General features: G+C 45.3%; 1 protein-coding gene across 1 annotated transcript in view; it reads right to left on the bottom strand.

Annotated features, from left to right (window-relative positions):
- LOC119445778 (glutathione S-transferase 1-like) overlaps positions 1-17045 on the bottom strand; it is a 603258-nt gene that overhangs the window by 575117 nt on the left and 11096 nt on the right. Inside the window, exons 2-4 of the mRNA XM_037710055.2 lie at positions 7193-7251; positions 6266-6407; positions 985-1155 (exon numbers count right to left, since the gene is read on the bottom strand). Coding sequence (XP_037565983.1) covers positions 985-1155; positions 6266-6407; positions 7193-7251 — 372 coding nt within the window. The remainder of the gene's footprint in view (positions 1-984; positions 1156-6265; positions 6408-7192; positions 7252-17045) is intronic.

The following is a 17045-nucleotide window of genomic DNA, read 5'->3' on the forward strand; positions in this document are numbered from 1 at the left end:
CTGTCTGTCTGTCTGTCTGTCTGTCTGTCTGTCTGTCTGTCTGTCTGTCTGTCTGTCTGTCTGTCTGTCTGTCTGTCTGTCTGTCTGTCTGTCTGTCTGTCTGTCTGTCTGTCTGTCTGTCTGTCTGTCTGTCTGTCTGTCTGTCTGTCTGTCTGTCTGTCTGTCTGTCTGTCTGTCTGTCTGTCTGTCTGTCTGTCTGTCTGTCTGTCTGTCTGTCTGTCTGTCTGTCTGTCTGTCTGTCTGTCTGTCTGTCTGTCTGTCTGTCTGTCTGTCTGTCTGTCTGTCTGTCTGTCTGTCTGTCTGTCTGTCTGTCTGTCTGTCTGTCTGTCTGTCAGAGAGGATTTCATCAAACTCTCCAAGTTCTCAAATTTTGGGCTCTGTTGAACGTCACGGTAGTGCACCAGCGTAACTCGATGGGCAGAATATTCGAAAAAAAAAATATGTTTCAGAAGGCTGCCCGAAACTGAACAACTTTCAGAGATCAACGTCGAGACGGCAAGCTCTTTTCTTAATATGCGTATTTAAGGCACTTAGTCGCAACATATTTGCGACGTTATACCAGAGTTTCGGTCAGGAAGAAAATACTGCTATAGCGAAACAGGAAAGTTACGAATAGTTCCAAGAAATACGCATGCTATTAGGGCCTAAGCTCTCGACGTTGCTAACTGAAAGGTTTTGAAATTAGGGTCGCCTTTTGAAATATTATCTTTAAGAACACTGCCCACTGAGTTACGCCGGTGTATTACCAACATGAGCGAAAAAGGGGTGGGGGGGATAGAAACATGTTACGTCCACTTTGCCCACGTGTGTAATATCGTCGCATCCTGATATGCACGCGTTCGAGTTGCTCGGCACCGCCCGTTTTAAGATATATATATATAAAAGAGGCACCTACGCGATACATGGCATGTTAATTCTTGCTGTTGCGGATCGGTATATGCTGGTTACACACGGCTGCAAAATGTAGTTTGCAGCACTGCTTACCTCAAGAACAAAGGCGAGGTGAGCCACCAAGCTGAGGTCAGCGACGCTGAGCTTGTCACCCAGCACGTAGTTTCCGTCTCCCAGTACGTGCTCGAAACCCTTGACCACGTTCTCCTCAAACTGCTCCACATTCTCTGCTGTGGGCTTCTTCAATTTATAAAAGCGCGGTATCTGTAAGAAAACGGTAAATTTCATCAGCATCCCATTCGTACATCACCATCGGCCGGATAGCAGATTAGCGATGTCGCTCACATAATTAGTGCGATATGCCGCAGATATTACAACAGCCCTTATTGATTACCAATGCGTGTGGGCACGGAAGCAAACCTAACGAGAGGCAACAATCAATTTGCCGTTGATAACTAAGCTCATAACAAGAGTTTACGCTCGCCGTTAATTAGTCATACAAGTGGAAAATGTAATGTTCAGTCCATATAAACACCCCCCTCTTTTGCAAAGAAATATTATTTGAGTTAAAACAGATAGCAAAGCTATTCTGGCAGATACAGCATACAAAGCATTAATGGTACACCCTAAGCCAAAGATTACCGCAGATTTTCTCTCGTGAGACTTGTGAGACCGAAGGCGTCTGGTGGTACGATGGCGATGGTTGCTCTGTTTTTTGGTTGTTGAATAGTCTTAATTATATTGTTACGAAGGTATGGGTTTATTTACAGGTGATGATAGATGATAACACATGAAGGGAGCAGCCGAAGGCGAAAACCAGTGTGGTACGATCAACCGCCCAGTTCAAGCACGCGCTCCACGCCACCTCTTTTTCTTCTTCTAACCTCCGCGCATTGCCGCTACATTTTCCCCGGGGGCAGACGAAGCTCGCCGAGCGAGTTAAATGAGTCGGTGATAATACTGCTTGAGGCGAGCCACATGAACAACTTGTGTCACGCGCGAACGCCGGTTATCTGCAGTCAGTTGGGCGACAACGTAGCTTACGTCACTTAGACGAGCGAGAATGATGAAGGGTCCAGAGTAGGTGGCGAGAAACTTGCGGTATAGCCCTTTTTTGCGAACTGGTGTCCACAGCCAAACATAGTAACCGGGCGAAAAGCTCACGGGAATATGCCGGGCATCGTAGATACTCTTGCTGTGGCCCTGTGAGGACAATGTCCTCAGACGTGCGAGTCGCCGTGCTTCTTCTGCACGACACAAAGTCTGAGCGATGGACAGGTCATCATGATGCTGGAAGGGTAGGAGAGTGTCCAGAAAGTTGCGTGGATTGCGTACGTAAAGCAAAAAGAACGGCGCATATGCAGTAACTTCATGCTTAGCAGTGTTGTACGCGTACGTAACGAAAGGCAAGACGGCGTCCCAGTTTTTGTGGTCAGCGTCGACATATATGGACAGCATGTTGGTAAGGGTGCGATTCGTCCGCTCAGTGAGACCATTAGTTTGCGGGTGGTAAGGAGAGGAATGCCGATAAGAAGAACCACAAAGTCACAGAAGTCCTTCAACAACGTCGGCAGGAAATTGCAGTCCACGATCGCTGATAACAACCCGTGGAGCGCCGTGACGTAAGATGACGCGGTGCAGCAGGAAGGAAGAGACATCAGCTGCTGTGGCAGATGTAAGTGCCGCTGTTTCCGTGTAACGAGTTAAGTAATCCACGCACACTATAATCCACCGGTGGCCAGATGTTGTCTTCGGGAGTGGTCCGAGCAAGTCAATGCCAACTTTTTCAAAAGGCGACGTCGGTGGCGTGACAGGTTGCAAATAACTTGCAGGGCCAGTCGTTGTTTGCTTGTGGCGCTGACAAACAGCACAGCTGGCGACGTACATGCTTCGTTGTTATCCAGAGTTTCGGCCAGAAAAACCTCTGGCGGAGCCGGTGTAGTGTGCGTGCGAAGCCAAGGTGGCCGGACGTAATGTCATCGTGCATCGAACGAAAAACCGCAGGGCGAAGGTTTTCTGGCACTACTAAGAGCAATGGAGGGCAATGAATTATTCTTTAGACAATTATTATAAAGCGTTCATCAGTAGTAATTGATTGGTTAACCTAATTCTTCTTGATTAGGCTTAAACCATCTTAGATACACTTGATACTGTATAGCCTTAATAACTTATGTTAATCATACGCAATAAGGCTTAATCTTTCTTAAGTGCGCTTAAATAATCTTGAATAGGTGTACGTACACAGCACTGTTGTGAAACCGGATTGCAGAGTGCCGTTCCACAATGTCAAGAGGCACTCATGTTCATTCTCCTTGATGAGAAAGTCATGTTCGGATTCAACTGTCTTGTGCTTATCGCTGGGATTCTTGCGGAGAGTGGCACATTGAAATAGCACCGGATTCTCTTTCGCAGTTTCATATGGTTGTGATTGTGGCGGTTGTGGGGAATTTCTTATGTTCCGCACGGCGTCAAGTAAACCACATGTTGGCCACGCTACGAAATTTTCTTATGCATCTGGGGATGACTACCGCGATAAACAAATACAGAACAACACTCAATTGTAACTCTCGGGAACCGCAAGCAGCAAAGCTTGTTTCTTTGCAGTTATCGTTTTAGTTATCTCGTTGTTTGTTGTTAGTTTATCGTTGCAGTTATCTCGTTTTCTGTACATATGTGCTTCTCCGTGCTATGATTACCCCTCCTAGCTAAACAAGAAAAAAAAAGGAATCCTGAGCAATAAATAAATGCGTTTGTTCCTTTTTGACTTGCCAAAACGTATGTGGAATTTTCCTATAACGTTGAGTAGAGCCAGGAAACGTCGTGACGTATTAGTGAAAGCAGTCAGTAGATATGGAAGACATTACTCATTTACTCATGGGGATTCATTGCATTCATTTTGTTCAGGCTTCGGAAGAGTTGACTTTGACAGGTGAAGTGTCCGCGCTACACTTTATTAGATTCGCACATCCATGTTAGACTTCACTGTGCAAATGTGCTTTTGCGTGCTGCAAACATTTTTGTATTTTCATTAGTACACCAGTTGAGGTCGTGTGGGCGTACCTGGCCACGCCGGATTGTCGGGGAACCAACGGGATAATCGGCTCACCTGTGACACTCTTCGCCAGGCTCCCGACTTCCCCAGGCCAAGCTCACATAATTCCCGACCTCCTCCCATTTCTCTCCAGCCCTATCGACTTGCCCACCGCGCGTTTCCACCTTTACAACTCGGTGTATCTCGCGCACACGGCGTCCTCATCCGACAAGCCCCAGACGGGCTCTCTTTTTTCTCCCACACGTCTACATCTCATTCGCTCATTCGCGGAAGAGCCACCTCCACAATGTCACAGGTGCGGCGGTCATCCCAATGGCTATCACATACTGTGGTCCTCCCCTCCTGCCCCCCCCCCTCCCCCAACATAACCCCTACCCCTACGGCTGCTTGGTTGACTCTCGCAGCATCATGGCTGGCTTAGCGGTACCTTGCAACCTTCATAGCTGGAGCGATGAAAGGCGTGCCCGGCGGGACCCTGGACTGAGGGACCTTCTCCAGAACTGCTACTCTAACTTTTTATTTAATGAAGTGTATCGTCATCGTCACCGTCATATGCCGCTCCAATCCAGATATGCCCAAGCCAGACTGTTCATGTTCCTTACATAGGTTGGCGATTTCTTATCACCCCCTTTTTTGCGTAAGCTACTGATTTCTGTGAAACTCGGTGCCCAAATATTTGAAGATGCGCCTTTTAAGGCTCCTCTTCACAGTTGGGGTATCGATTAAAATCGACACCCAAACTGTGTCGATGCATGATGTTACGTGATTTAGCCCTGTTATTGAGTGCCCTTCTCTCCTCTTTGTTTGATACTTTGCAGACTGGTTGTAAACTTTAAAGCCCAGCATTAATGTCATTTTGTGTTTGTGTGTAGCATTAATGTACACTCCACTCAATTTTATTTATTATAAAATATTGTCACATAGTAGTGACGTCGAAAAAAAAACCCAGCGTCAAAACGCTGAGTTACGAATTTAACTTTTTATTTGGAGAACCTGTGCCCAGTAAAACAAGTAACCCTCAGCTCAATGACAGTGGTGAGCACACTTGTCGATCGTCGAAATCTGATCTGTGACTCACGCGCGACGCCTATTTGTACTTGACTCATCGAGCGTTCCAGCGCAGTCGCTAGTGCTCGCACAAGTTCTAGAATGGGCAAGACTATTCGCGTCCCGCATGCAATCTGATTACAAAAGGTTCAGCGACAACTCCGGCAATAGATAGAGTCGGCTACAAGAATCGAGAATGTTGTGTTCTTAAGATCTGATACCTGTAGGCGGCATCTTGCGCTGAGCGACAATGTTTAAGATTTGTTAGCAGGTGAACGTGGTCACCAGAATAAGGTAAGCAAGGACTCGTGTCAATATACGCTGATGCTAAAACCCAAGCAATACGCCACTAGTGAGCTTGACAGGCTTGATATGGAACAGTGAAATACAGGCGCATATATTTAGAGTAGACATATTTATTTCGTTATGTTAGGTACTACTCCTGTACTCACTAGGGAAAAAAATACAGCCAGCTATCACGGACAATTAGAATCTGTTTTAAACACACGATGACTAACTGTTGATAGAATAACTGCACGAATAGCCTCTCAACGTTTTGAACACCTGATGGCAAATAGATTTTCCGAGAATGAATGGTTGCTTTACAACTAACTTTCACAAACGCAAAATAAATATATAATCAAGAAAGAGCACAAGTTGAGGAAAAAGAAGAGAAAAAGCTGCTGAAGGGCTTGTGTGCCGGAGACATTGTAAAAGGGTCCGTTGCAAGGCAAACGTCACTGCATGGTTAAAGCGTAAAAAAAAAACTGCAACCTGGGTAAACAGTCAGAAACACTACACAAGACTACAAGCAAAATCGCAAGGTGTGTAGGAATTTCCGCAAAGCCCAAAAGAAAGCTTGATTTACCTATTTTGTTTCTCCATTGCATTGAACGTTTCTGTCTTTGTTTTAGTTCTGATAATTCTCTATATTTTGCTTATTAGAAGGACAACAGTAAGATAATTGGAGCAGCCAATTGTTTCGAAATATTTCGTTAGTTTCCGATGTTAGAAAACATTGGATAGTTAATTTTCGAATGCGAATAGTTCACGCCTAATGTTCAGTTCGTAACCGAACCTATTCGTCCACCCATAGGCTACGAGGAAAAAAAAAACAACGGCTTTTATAGAGGATAACAATGGAAAGTGGGAAAAAATGATTAATTCATTGCACTGACCGGGTACAGCACATAAAATGGACATGAAAATGAATATTACTAAACGTCAGAGCACTAATCTTCCAATAATTCATGTTGTGTATGCACATAAACTCACCAAGAACTTGAAGTAGTGAGGTTGGATGGTGCTGGTAATCGTGGCGAGAGCTTGGTCGATACGCGCACGGGCCCTGGGGCAGTTCGGGTAGAGCTCGTTCTCGGGGGCGTGTTTTCTCAGCAGATAGTAGCAGATAGCCGAACTGCGGAAAGAAGTCACGTATTCAAGCAGAGAACCGGAAGCAGCGCTAAGGACAGCCACTCTAATGCGGACTGCGTGAGCTGGAATGCGATAGCATCGTTGTAAAAACGCGCTGAAGGTTCGTTGTAAAAGGTATAATTTGGAAGCTTACAACTAGTAAACGGGGATTCATCTGTAGCTACTAAATTAAGACGTGCTCTTTAGCACTCGATCAAAGAATCAAGATTTCTGTCCCATTTTCGCTCTTGTAATACTGTCTCCTCCAGTCATGCATGCTGCCAGTATAATTTTATACTTCGTTTATTTATAGTCCGAAGTCTGTCAACAAATTTTCATATGTAATAAAAACCAGGACACGATAATCGCTAGTAGTCACAGTCCCGTGACCAAAGTAACTCCACTATCACCCGAAGCCACAATGCAGTGATGCCTTACGCATGGTTTTTTGCCGTTCCATGCTGTTTAATTTGAGTTTCTATTGTAGTTTTTCTTTACACTACCTTAAAAACTACGCTAGAGCTTGCTAAATTTTGCTACATTCCTGATTCCACATTGAGACAACGAAATGTTATAAAACACGCTGTTGGGCACAAAACACAAGAACACATTGAACGGCAACTAGTACCATGATTACCTCTAGCATTACCTGCTCTTACACACAATTTGCTATAAAGCACACTGAGCCATAGCGTTGGTACGACTTTGTTTTCAGAGCGTTAGGTTTGCAAGCTTTAATAGTATTCAGCGTCCACCGAGATATACCGCGATTTACATTATGGACCTTACCTTTCATATATAATGAAGCCATCATCAGAGAAAGTTGGAATCTTGTGGAAGGGATTCAACTGCAGTGAAAACAAAAAAAATGGCATATGAAGAGGTTCCGCTATTCATTGCACAGATTGTTATTAAAGCTTGTAGAATAGCAAGACATCCTTAAGGTTCCAGTGAGCAGTATAGGTATGTTTATAGGCATGGTGATATGTAAACATACATTCGTCTGACTCAATGAGACTACTAATAAAAAATGGAGCTGAGCAGGAGGAACACTACAATTCAACTGATCTTAGTAGGTAAAATTGAAGACCAAAAGGCGACAAAATTAAAAAGACGTATGTGCAGCATGTAGCCGCTCACAGTGGCATTAAAATTGCTAATTTGAGAGTGCAGTAGGACATTTCATAGAAGCATATATACGGGGTGTTCAATATGCTTTACGCAATTGTGAAAAATCACCTGTGGCACGTAATGTCCACCTCTCTGAACATTCTAGCTCAAGGAATGGAATTATGCTATCTGCCACAAGCGATTTTCTAAAATTCTGTAGAACTTAAAGATGATCGCCCCATATAAGCTTTCACAAAATAGCATGCATTATGTACATAGCTGCATTTCTCAATGCTATGCTTTCCCAGAACACTGTCTCTTCAAGAAAGTTTGCAACTCTGGTGTCTTTTAGAACAATTTGGAAGATGCTGATGCTTGTATTTAAGCAGGACACTCCCACAGTCATACAATAACACAACATCCCATCCCTCCAATGAAACAACGTATACGCACCGCATGGGTACGTTGGAAGCTGCATATCCCCAGCACGTAACAAAGCAGCTGACTTTAATATCATGATGATATTTACTATGATTCTCTCAAAGACTTCCAAGTACTCACTACAGATGCTTATCTGGAAACCAGGCGCCACAGGCAAAATAAATTATTACCATAATTTTAGAATTTTTATAGACATACCTTATGTTCTTTGTTCCGAATGACCACTCGGATGACATATGTTCTTAGGCGCTGAAAATATAGCAGTCAAGCAAATCGCAAATATGATTTTGAGGTTCTGCAGCAGCGCGCGCTTAGGGCAAAGCAAAGGGCGCTTTTTTACTCTAAAAGGAGGCTTTTTTTCTCCTTCCGCTTGAGAGGACTTAGCGAGGATCTTAAAATGATATGAAACAAGTTCTTGTTTAGAGCAGCTTCCATTGATAGGCGCTGTACGTGCCCTGGTAAGATTATTACTAGCCAGTGCTCACGTGACTTAACGGGTATCGTGTGAAAGAAGTTGAGAGAAATTACAAGCCCAACCACACTAGCGTGAAAGAATGGTGAACTGATGTTCCTATTTTCGAACTATGAAGGCACATCAATCACACGTGCTCATCAGACGAGGCTGACGGCTAAACGTTGCAGGCGTCCTTGGGACACGCCCCTCATGAGTACATCTTAGACCAGCAGAAGATTAACGTACCCAATGAACATTAGTTAGAAGCCCCTGTGACCCCTCGGAAGTGCAATACTAAAAAAAAACGTGAAAAAACTGCCAAACACATCAACGTTGTTAAACCCGGCACCACCACTGATGGTCATGACCGACTGAAATGTTCAGATATGTAGGATCATCCCAATCAGTGCCTATTTACGTCTACTGCGAGATGAAGGCATCTCCCATAGATATCCATTTACCCCTGTCTTGCACCGTCTGACTCCAACTCGCGCCAGCCAATTTCCTATTTTCTTCGCACAATCTAGTTTGTTGCCGTACGCCATTTCACTCCCCATCTCTCGGTACCCGTTCGGTTACTCCTCCAGAGCACGTGTTATCAGCCCTATGCATTACGTGGCCTGCGCCACTCCATTTCTTCCTCTTAATATCAACTAGAATGGGAGCTACTCCAAGTTTGCTCTCTATTCCACACCGCTGCCATCCTGTCTCCTAACGTTATGCATAGCAACTTTCGTTCCATCTTGATGCGTAGTTCTTGACTTATTCTCAAACTCCTTGGTTAACCTCTACGTCTCGGCCTATGTCAGCACCGGTAGAATGCGATCATTACTGACTTTTACTTTCTAGGATAGCGGTAAGCTGCTGGTATATGACTTAGTAATGTCTGTAGTCTGCTATTTCCTTGCAAGAAATATTTAACTAATGTTCTTGTGCGCATTGCTCGACTTAGCAGAGAAGCGCTTCGGCCCACCTCCAAGTGCACATGAAGTCCATGGGCTAACCCATGAACTGACAGTAGTAACAGTCAAATCTTGTAAAATGCTTGTCACTTGCGCCGAGCAAGTGCTCTTCTCGGTGGGCAGACCACAAATTCACTGTTCAGGAGCATGTTTATCGCACAACACGAAGAACCTGTGTTTATTGCAAACGGGATTTACGGCCAACCGTAACATTTCTCCGGACATTTCTTCAATCTGACCTCGTGAGATTCAATATTGCATAACACACATGTTAGGTACCCCAATTTTGAGAATGTCAGCTAAAGCAGCGTCCACCCATGGTGTTTAACGAATGCACAGCGTAAATGTGGCCGTTAGGAGTAATCATACGTTCGTATTCAGCGTCTCATGTCAATCATGCGTATTTATTGACCGCTGAATTTAATGACTTGTGGTTTGGGAGCTTCAATGATTTCGTCGCGGTAGTTGTGCTGACAAACGAAACAAAGCAGTCATTGTAATGACCTTAGATATCAATTTTGCTTTAAAGATACACCTACGAAACATGTAACAAAATCTGGTGTGAAAAGAGTGCTCCCTTTTTTGGAATTAAACTGGCACACAGCATGTATGTGGTTATATGGCAACATTAGCGTCTCAATGTGGAAAACCTTGGCTTGGTTGATAACACTCAGCTATAAACGTACACCTTATCAGTCACATACCTCTGGGGTCCCTATCTCAAGAGCGCATGAACACGCAGCCTACGTCGCAGTCGTCCCCGTACAAGCTCAAGGAGGCCACCAGCGTAAAACCTTAGCAAAACACCGTATTCGCCAAAGGACTTCGACTGTTTATGTGCAGCTTCACGGAGGAATTTCTGAACGGAACAGCGGCCAAGTCCCTAGTAAGCATCAGATTGTGCAGCACAAAGCGCGAACTATTGCTTGCTGAATTTACTACTCAGGGCTTTTTTACGACATGGGCTCTTGGGCTCCCAAGTGTCTCAGACAATTGTGGTGTCTTTATTGTATGAATAAACTGTTTGGCAGAAAGTCTTTCGCAGCTGCGCGGTCTCATACAAGATGCGCTTGGTTGTGCAGGCTGTTGTGTCTGGCGGTCCTTCGGGACAAAGGAGGCCTCATCGACATACGGGGAAGCTATCAAGTGCTCTTCACGCTTGTTGGTTCTCGCGGCCAGGAAGTGTCACCTGGGACTGATAAATGAGCACTTAGTCTCCAGGCTGCCTCATGCGTCGGTAAACGGCAACGTCGCTCTTTGGTGCGTTTCCGTGAAATTACCAGCGCACGTGAGGAGACTCAGAGACTGATAGGCGCATTCCCTATTGAGCAGCGGTCACACGACCATGGAACGATTCCAGAGGCAGCTGTAAGCAGTGACGAGTCAGACGTGTTAGTAGCCGGAAGCGAGGTGAATGTGGTCACCAAAAAGAGCGGTGGTTTTTCCGCCCTAGAACTCCTGGCCGGCTGCGAAGGCCAGGATGAGAACAACATAACTAGTTTAGACAGCGCTGAGAGGGCTGTGGTGCCAGTAAACGGACACAGTGACAAGCGCGAAGGCACACTTGTTTCGCCGTTTAGCGAGGCTGTTTCGGAAGCAAGGGCCGACTGCATGCTATCGATGGCAGTAATGAAGCTAGACCACCTGAAGAGAGACTTCATGATGACGAGCTAACTTTCACCAAGGCAGTCGCACTGTGAAATCCAAAGGGGCAAGGAAATTTCAAGCGCGTGTGCCGAAACTGCAGACTGTACGAAGCATGCCAAAAAAAAGGCGTAGGCGAAAAACGAGAAAGGCGGACGAGGTCGAGGCGCTTGGAATCAAACGTGCGAAGCGCCAAGGCGACGGGGAGAGAGAAAGAGGTTATAGTTGGAAAGGGTGAAAGATTGGGTTAAAGTGCAGCGCGATAACTGTCTGTCAATAGAGGACCCCTCAACCGCGCGCGCTCACACACACACACACACACACACACACACACACACACACACGCACACGCACACGCACACGCACACACACACACACACACACACACACACAACGAAGCAGAGGAAGGACGGAGTCGCCAAAAGACAGCCGCCGGACCCCAACGCAGCACCCCGGACGGCCCCGAAAGAGCCGCTGGGTGTCCAGAGGGGGGCCTACAGGCGGTCGACCAAGCCCACGTCGTCGGCAAAGTTCAGCAGTGCGCTGAAGAGTTTGCCGTGGCTCGATGTGCAGCCCGAAGGGTGCAGGAGGTCCTCCACCGTCAAGCAGGGGAGGTTCTGCCCGCGGTACACGCGGGCGAAAGTAGCGCGCGCCGTCGATAAAGCACTGCACTCACACATCAGATGTTTGCAGCGTCTCGACAGCGCCGCAGTCCTGGCAGAGGGGCGAGGAGGCTCCGCGGAGGCGGTGTTTGCGCTCGGTGGGCCAGACGGAACCGGTCCGGAGTGCGAGGAGGAAGGCTCGCTCTCTCCTTGTGAAGCCGGATTCCGGAAGCAGGCGTGGCGGGCAACCCCGCGCGACGCCGCTGTCGGGGTGACGCAGCGCGAGCTCCTGTTTTAAGTGAAACCGCGCCACGTCGAACGAGTTGACTCGCGTCGATAGCGGGGATAGGGGATCGTGGGCGTGCTTTCCCAGGTCGTCAGGTGCCTCGTTCCCGGCGACACCGATGGTATCCACTGGAGGCACAGGTCGCACCCCTGTCGCTGTAGAGCATGCAGCCTGCAGCCAACGCGCTGTGCCAGTGGCGGCGCACGCTCGTCGAGCTGCAACTGGCGCAAAGCGGACCTCGAGTCGCAAAGAATTGCCACTCGGTTCAGGAACGGCGACTCTTCGAGGATGTCGGCTGCCAGATGTAGTCCCACAAGCTCCGCTGTGGTGGAGGAAGCTCGGTAGGACAGGCGGCACTGTCTCGCGACATCGAGGTGCGGCACAACGCAGGCGGCGGCCGCGGAAACATCCTGGCCGACAGAACCGTCAGTGTACAGGTGTGCCCTCCCCACCAGGTCGTCGTGTATCCGAGCAGCAGCCTCCTGCACCACAGCGCAACGAGGCGTGCGGCGCTTGGAGCGGACGCCCGGCAGGTGGAGGCACATTCGCAACGGCACACGCTGGTTTGGTGGCCGCCAGGCAGCAGGGGAGGCCGGGGCGTCGACCACCCCTTACAAAAATTTTTGTAGAAAGTCTATATAAAGTGTGTAGACATTTGTCTATGAAGTCAACAGACTTTTTGTAGACATTTCTTTAGACTAGTCTACAGACAGTCTATGGACTTATGGCCATACACTAATTGTAGACTAGTCTACAAAATGTCTGAGTCTATAGACTGACTATAGACTGTCTATAGATCAATAAAATTTCACTTTTGTAGACAAATGTCTATAGAATGTCTATAGACAAATGTCTATAGGCTTATATAGTTTTGCTTTTGTAGAAATAAGTCTATAAAATGTCTATAGACCGATGGCTATAGACTATCCATAGACTATTCCTATAGACCAGTCTATAGACAGTCTATGGACTTATGGCCATACACTATTTGTAGACTAGTCTACAAAATGTCTGAGTCTATAGACTGACTATAGACGGTCTATAGATCAATGAAAATTCACTTTTGTAGACAAATGTCTGCAGAGTGTCTATAGACAAAAGTCTATAGGCCTATATAGTTTTACTTTTGTAGACATGTCTATGAAATGTCTACAGACTATAAACTATTCCTATAGACCAGTATATAGTCTGTCTATGGACTTATGGCCTTACACTTTTTGTAGAATGTGGTACAGTCTGCCTACAGAGAGTTCCTGTAGATCAGTCTATTGCTAATCTATAGACTTCAGCCTTACAATTTTACAGGGTGTCCCAGCTAACTTAAATTTAGTGAAGCTGTTCAATGAAAAATAATATTAAGAAAAGACACTGCAATAAGATCCGATTTTAAGACCTATGGCGTGCATTCGGCCGTGAATTCAGAGGTCTGACCTGTAGGTCTTTTTAGGATCATATATCTTGCAGCGAGTTGTTTTTTAACCTTTCATTTTCATTGACCAGCTTGGCTAAAATTACTGGGACACCATATATACTAGATAATACACCACATTTTGCCAACTATGTTTCGGCAGGCAATGTTATTCTATAAACACTCGCTGCTGGGGTTTGCTAATAAGCAGTTTATTGGAAATGTCTACAAAAATTTATTGTACCCAGTATGCATATGGGAACATACATAGGGAACTGTACATAAAAAAGCATGCATGCAGATGGAAGCAGTCAAAAATCTAAAGTGTATGCAGCCGTGAATCATTATGTAAAGCTGCATGAGCATTTGTGCAATTGCACATTGAAGAAAGTTTAGTTGCATGCAATGCATTCGCTTGAATGAAATCTACTATCTGCAAGTTAGTTAAAATTTTTGTTTACATATGGCAGCAACAAAATTTTGAACATGTAATTATGCATGTGCACCTGTTGCTTCCCATCTGCATTTATGCATTCATGTTAATAGATTATTAATGATCCTGAACCAGCTGCACTCTCATATGTTGCAGAAACAAATATTTCAAGCAATTCCACTATTCCACTAGTGCAGACTCATGCAGTGCAACAAAGAAAACACGTGCACCGATATTGAAATAACTGTTTTTATTGAACGATATAATACATTAATTTATTAAAATGCATGTCTTATGCTATCATCAAAAGAGAATATTTACATATTTACAGCTGCTTCCCCTTGGCAAGCATGGTTTCCAGGCTGGCCTTGATCTACGTGTAAGCCGTTCCGAAGGTGCTGCAGGTGCATGCTGCAAATATGTAGATACAACAATGTGAGGCAAAAATAACAAATGTGTATTTTTTGTACGTTCATTAAGCAGCTTAATATATTCGCTCAAACCGCTTAAGTCAATCCTTAATACGGTTTAACTATGCCTAATGGCTGCTTGTCAATACAAAACAGTACCATCGCATAATGTTTCACTCTACCGTATGGTAAAAAATTAAACTGTTACAATTGCTGCTGGTGCCAGCAACAGTATGTTACATTTTTTGACAAGGCCATATATATGACACGTAATGTACTTAATTAGCCCAAATGACCTCTATATTAATTGCTGAAACTAGGCTGCTACCCAGTTGGACTGCTTACATTTTTGGCTGGTAATTAAATATACCCGCGCGGAATGATATGCTCAGAAGAGTGACTGGAGTATTGAACGTATCATGCCAAAGATTGTAATTTATTTTCCTTAATACACATTTAAATGTCTTTCTCGTACTCTTAACTGATACATTGGCCATAACTTCAATAAAAGGCAGATGGATTGATTGTGTCAATATGGTCACTTAGTTTCCTATAGATAATCATATCTTTCTGGAATGCTGACACGGTTGCAAGTTAGGTATACCACATGAGCACAAGAAATACCCCGTGAGCACTTTCTGTGTTGTGGCACGACACATATGCACCTTCTGGGAAACAAAACTGAAACTGTCATTACAATGAATGCTATCACAGTAAATAATTGAAGGCGCTCTATAACATAAGTATTTTTTCTAGAGTTTCGAGGTTCAGGACACTTACGCAATGCAAAAAGATTGAGTAAGAAATGCCCCCCCCCCCCCCCCCCATGTCAGCATGCTTCACTTTCATTTCTTTTTCAGAAAATCGTACCTATTTGTAATTTTTTGGGAGGTGAAATGCTTCAAAAATATGTTTAAGACAGCGATTCTCTGGAAACATTGTATGGAAATAACAAGACAGCATACCTATGTTGACATTTTCAATTTCCTTGGTGTTTTTTCAACCTTTCCCTGGCTGTTTTCATGAAAATTCCCTGGCAGTCTATGACACCCGCAGTTTAGGGGCAATAAAAATATTGTGGTTTAATGCTTGCCAAATTACTGCCAGTACATAATTATAATTATAACGAATAACACGTCAGTCACGTGAAATGCACTATTAGATTCAGCTGAATTGAAGCACTTGTTTAATAAAGCAGACAAGGGCTTGGCCAAGTTCGTAATTCATGGCAACACGAGCACAGCACAGAAAATCCTCAAACTCTCCTCAAACCAATGGCTTCAGTTTCAAACGTGTAAAGGGTGCTTCGCCGAACCACTAATTTATTGTTTTCCAATTCTTTCGGTTAAGTTGCGAAGCTGCGATTGACTGGGCTTATCGCGAGTTTCGTGCTCTGAAAGCTTTTGCGGTTATATATATTTATACTGGTTGCCAGGAGCCCCATAAATACTGCTACTTTTTACTTACGAAAACGGCAGCACACGCTGCTGATGCATGACCCGCAAACACGGCCTTTCCTCTGAGTACGCTAGCATTTATTCAACTGTACGTCTCTTTTAGACAATTCATCACTCTAGCATAATTTCGAGGTATATACATAAAGCGCTTTAGATGAGTTTTATTAGACAGGCAGCGCAGCGTTTATGGCCGCCGATCGAGCGCCACAAAACGAGACCTGCCCACAGTACGCCGCTTAACACACACAATCCGCGCTTATTTCTGCTCAGTATCCACGTTAAACATGGTGTATTTCCTTTTTCACGGACATTGACAATGACGGTAAAAGGAACAAGCGCGAGCGATCGCTTGCCGTTAAACATGCCCTATTTAAAGTAGAATTGAGAACCCGAGCGCGTTTACAAACCAAACGACAAATCGACAGTACGCCCGAGTCGCCTACATTACATGCAGCCGGTTCGCGCTACGAAATACGCTCACCTAGTCATGAGCTAGTGACGGAAAACATCTTCGTTAAAACTTACCGTTCAGTGCAGTTGACGTGTGATGCCACAAAGTCGAGACGAATACACAGACACAAAGGTGCAAGCAGCTCACCAGCAGCAACAAGCGTTGACTTGCCTGGCGCAGCCGTTGAGAATTCGAATCGACGCGGAGAGATGGCGCGCCGCCGTTGCTGCCGCTGCGCATGCGCAAATGCTGAGGCCGCCGACGGCGTAGGTGCTCCGAGAAACCCGAGCGCCCCTTTGCCCTTTTCTTTTTTTTTTCTTTTTTTTTTCTTTTTTTATGGTCGCGCTCTCTCTCTCGCTCTCTCTTTCTCTGCGTTCCATGCGCGCGAAACCGGTTGCTTTCACCTTTCAGTTCTTTCCATGGAAGAAGGAAATGCTTTGGCGCGCTGTATTACGAACGCTGTGGGCTATCGCATGGAGCAAGAGCGCACACTTGGATGAACGCAGTGTTTGTAAAAACCGTTAGCACGCAAGTCAGGCGCTAGCATTATGGCCAACGACGATGAGTAATGCAGTGCATTTCTAGCATAGCTTCCAACATACTGCCAAATAAGATACCTGCGCACATGTTAGTGCACATTTGTCTGTTCCAGTGATATGTCAAAGCAATCAATACACTAATGACGCACGCATGTGGTCGGCCGCACAGGCATATAGCGCCTGGAAAGGACTGGGTGGGCTCAGAGTATCTGGCGCACATTGTAAGTGAACGAGAAGCTTTAATGAATTTATAGCGCGGGATATCAGTCTGCGAAAAACCACGCGATATTAGTGATGCAGCCTAGATATGGGGAGAACCTAAAGAGTATCTGAGAATCAGACGACACATAAGGCGCACACCTCATGCGCGACATCGGTTCATCGCACACTAGCAAATTCTGCGTTGTTAGCTATACACATTACAAGTCTCTGTGATGTTAGCTTG

This window comes from Dermacentor silvarum, chromosome 3 (assembly GCF_013339745.2).
Source record: "Dermacentor silvarum isolate Dsil-2018 chromosome 3, BIME_Dsil_1.4, whole genome shotgun sequence".
Classification (NCBI taxonomy): Eukaryota; Metazoa; Arthropoda; class Arachnida; order Ixodida; family Ixodidae; genus Dermacentor; species Dermacentor silvarum.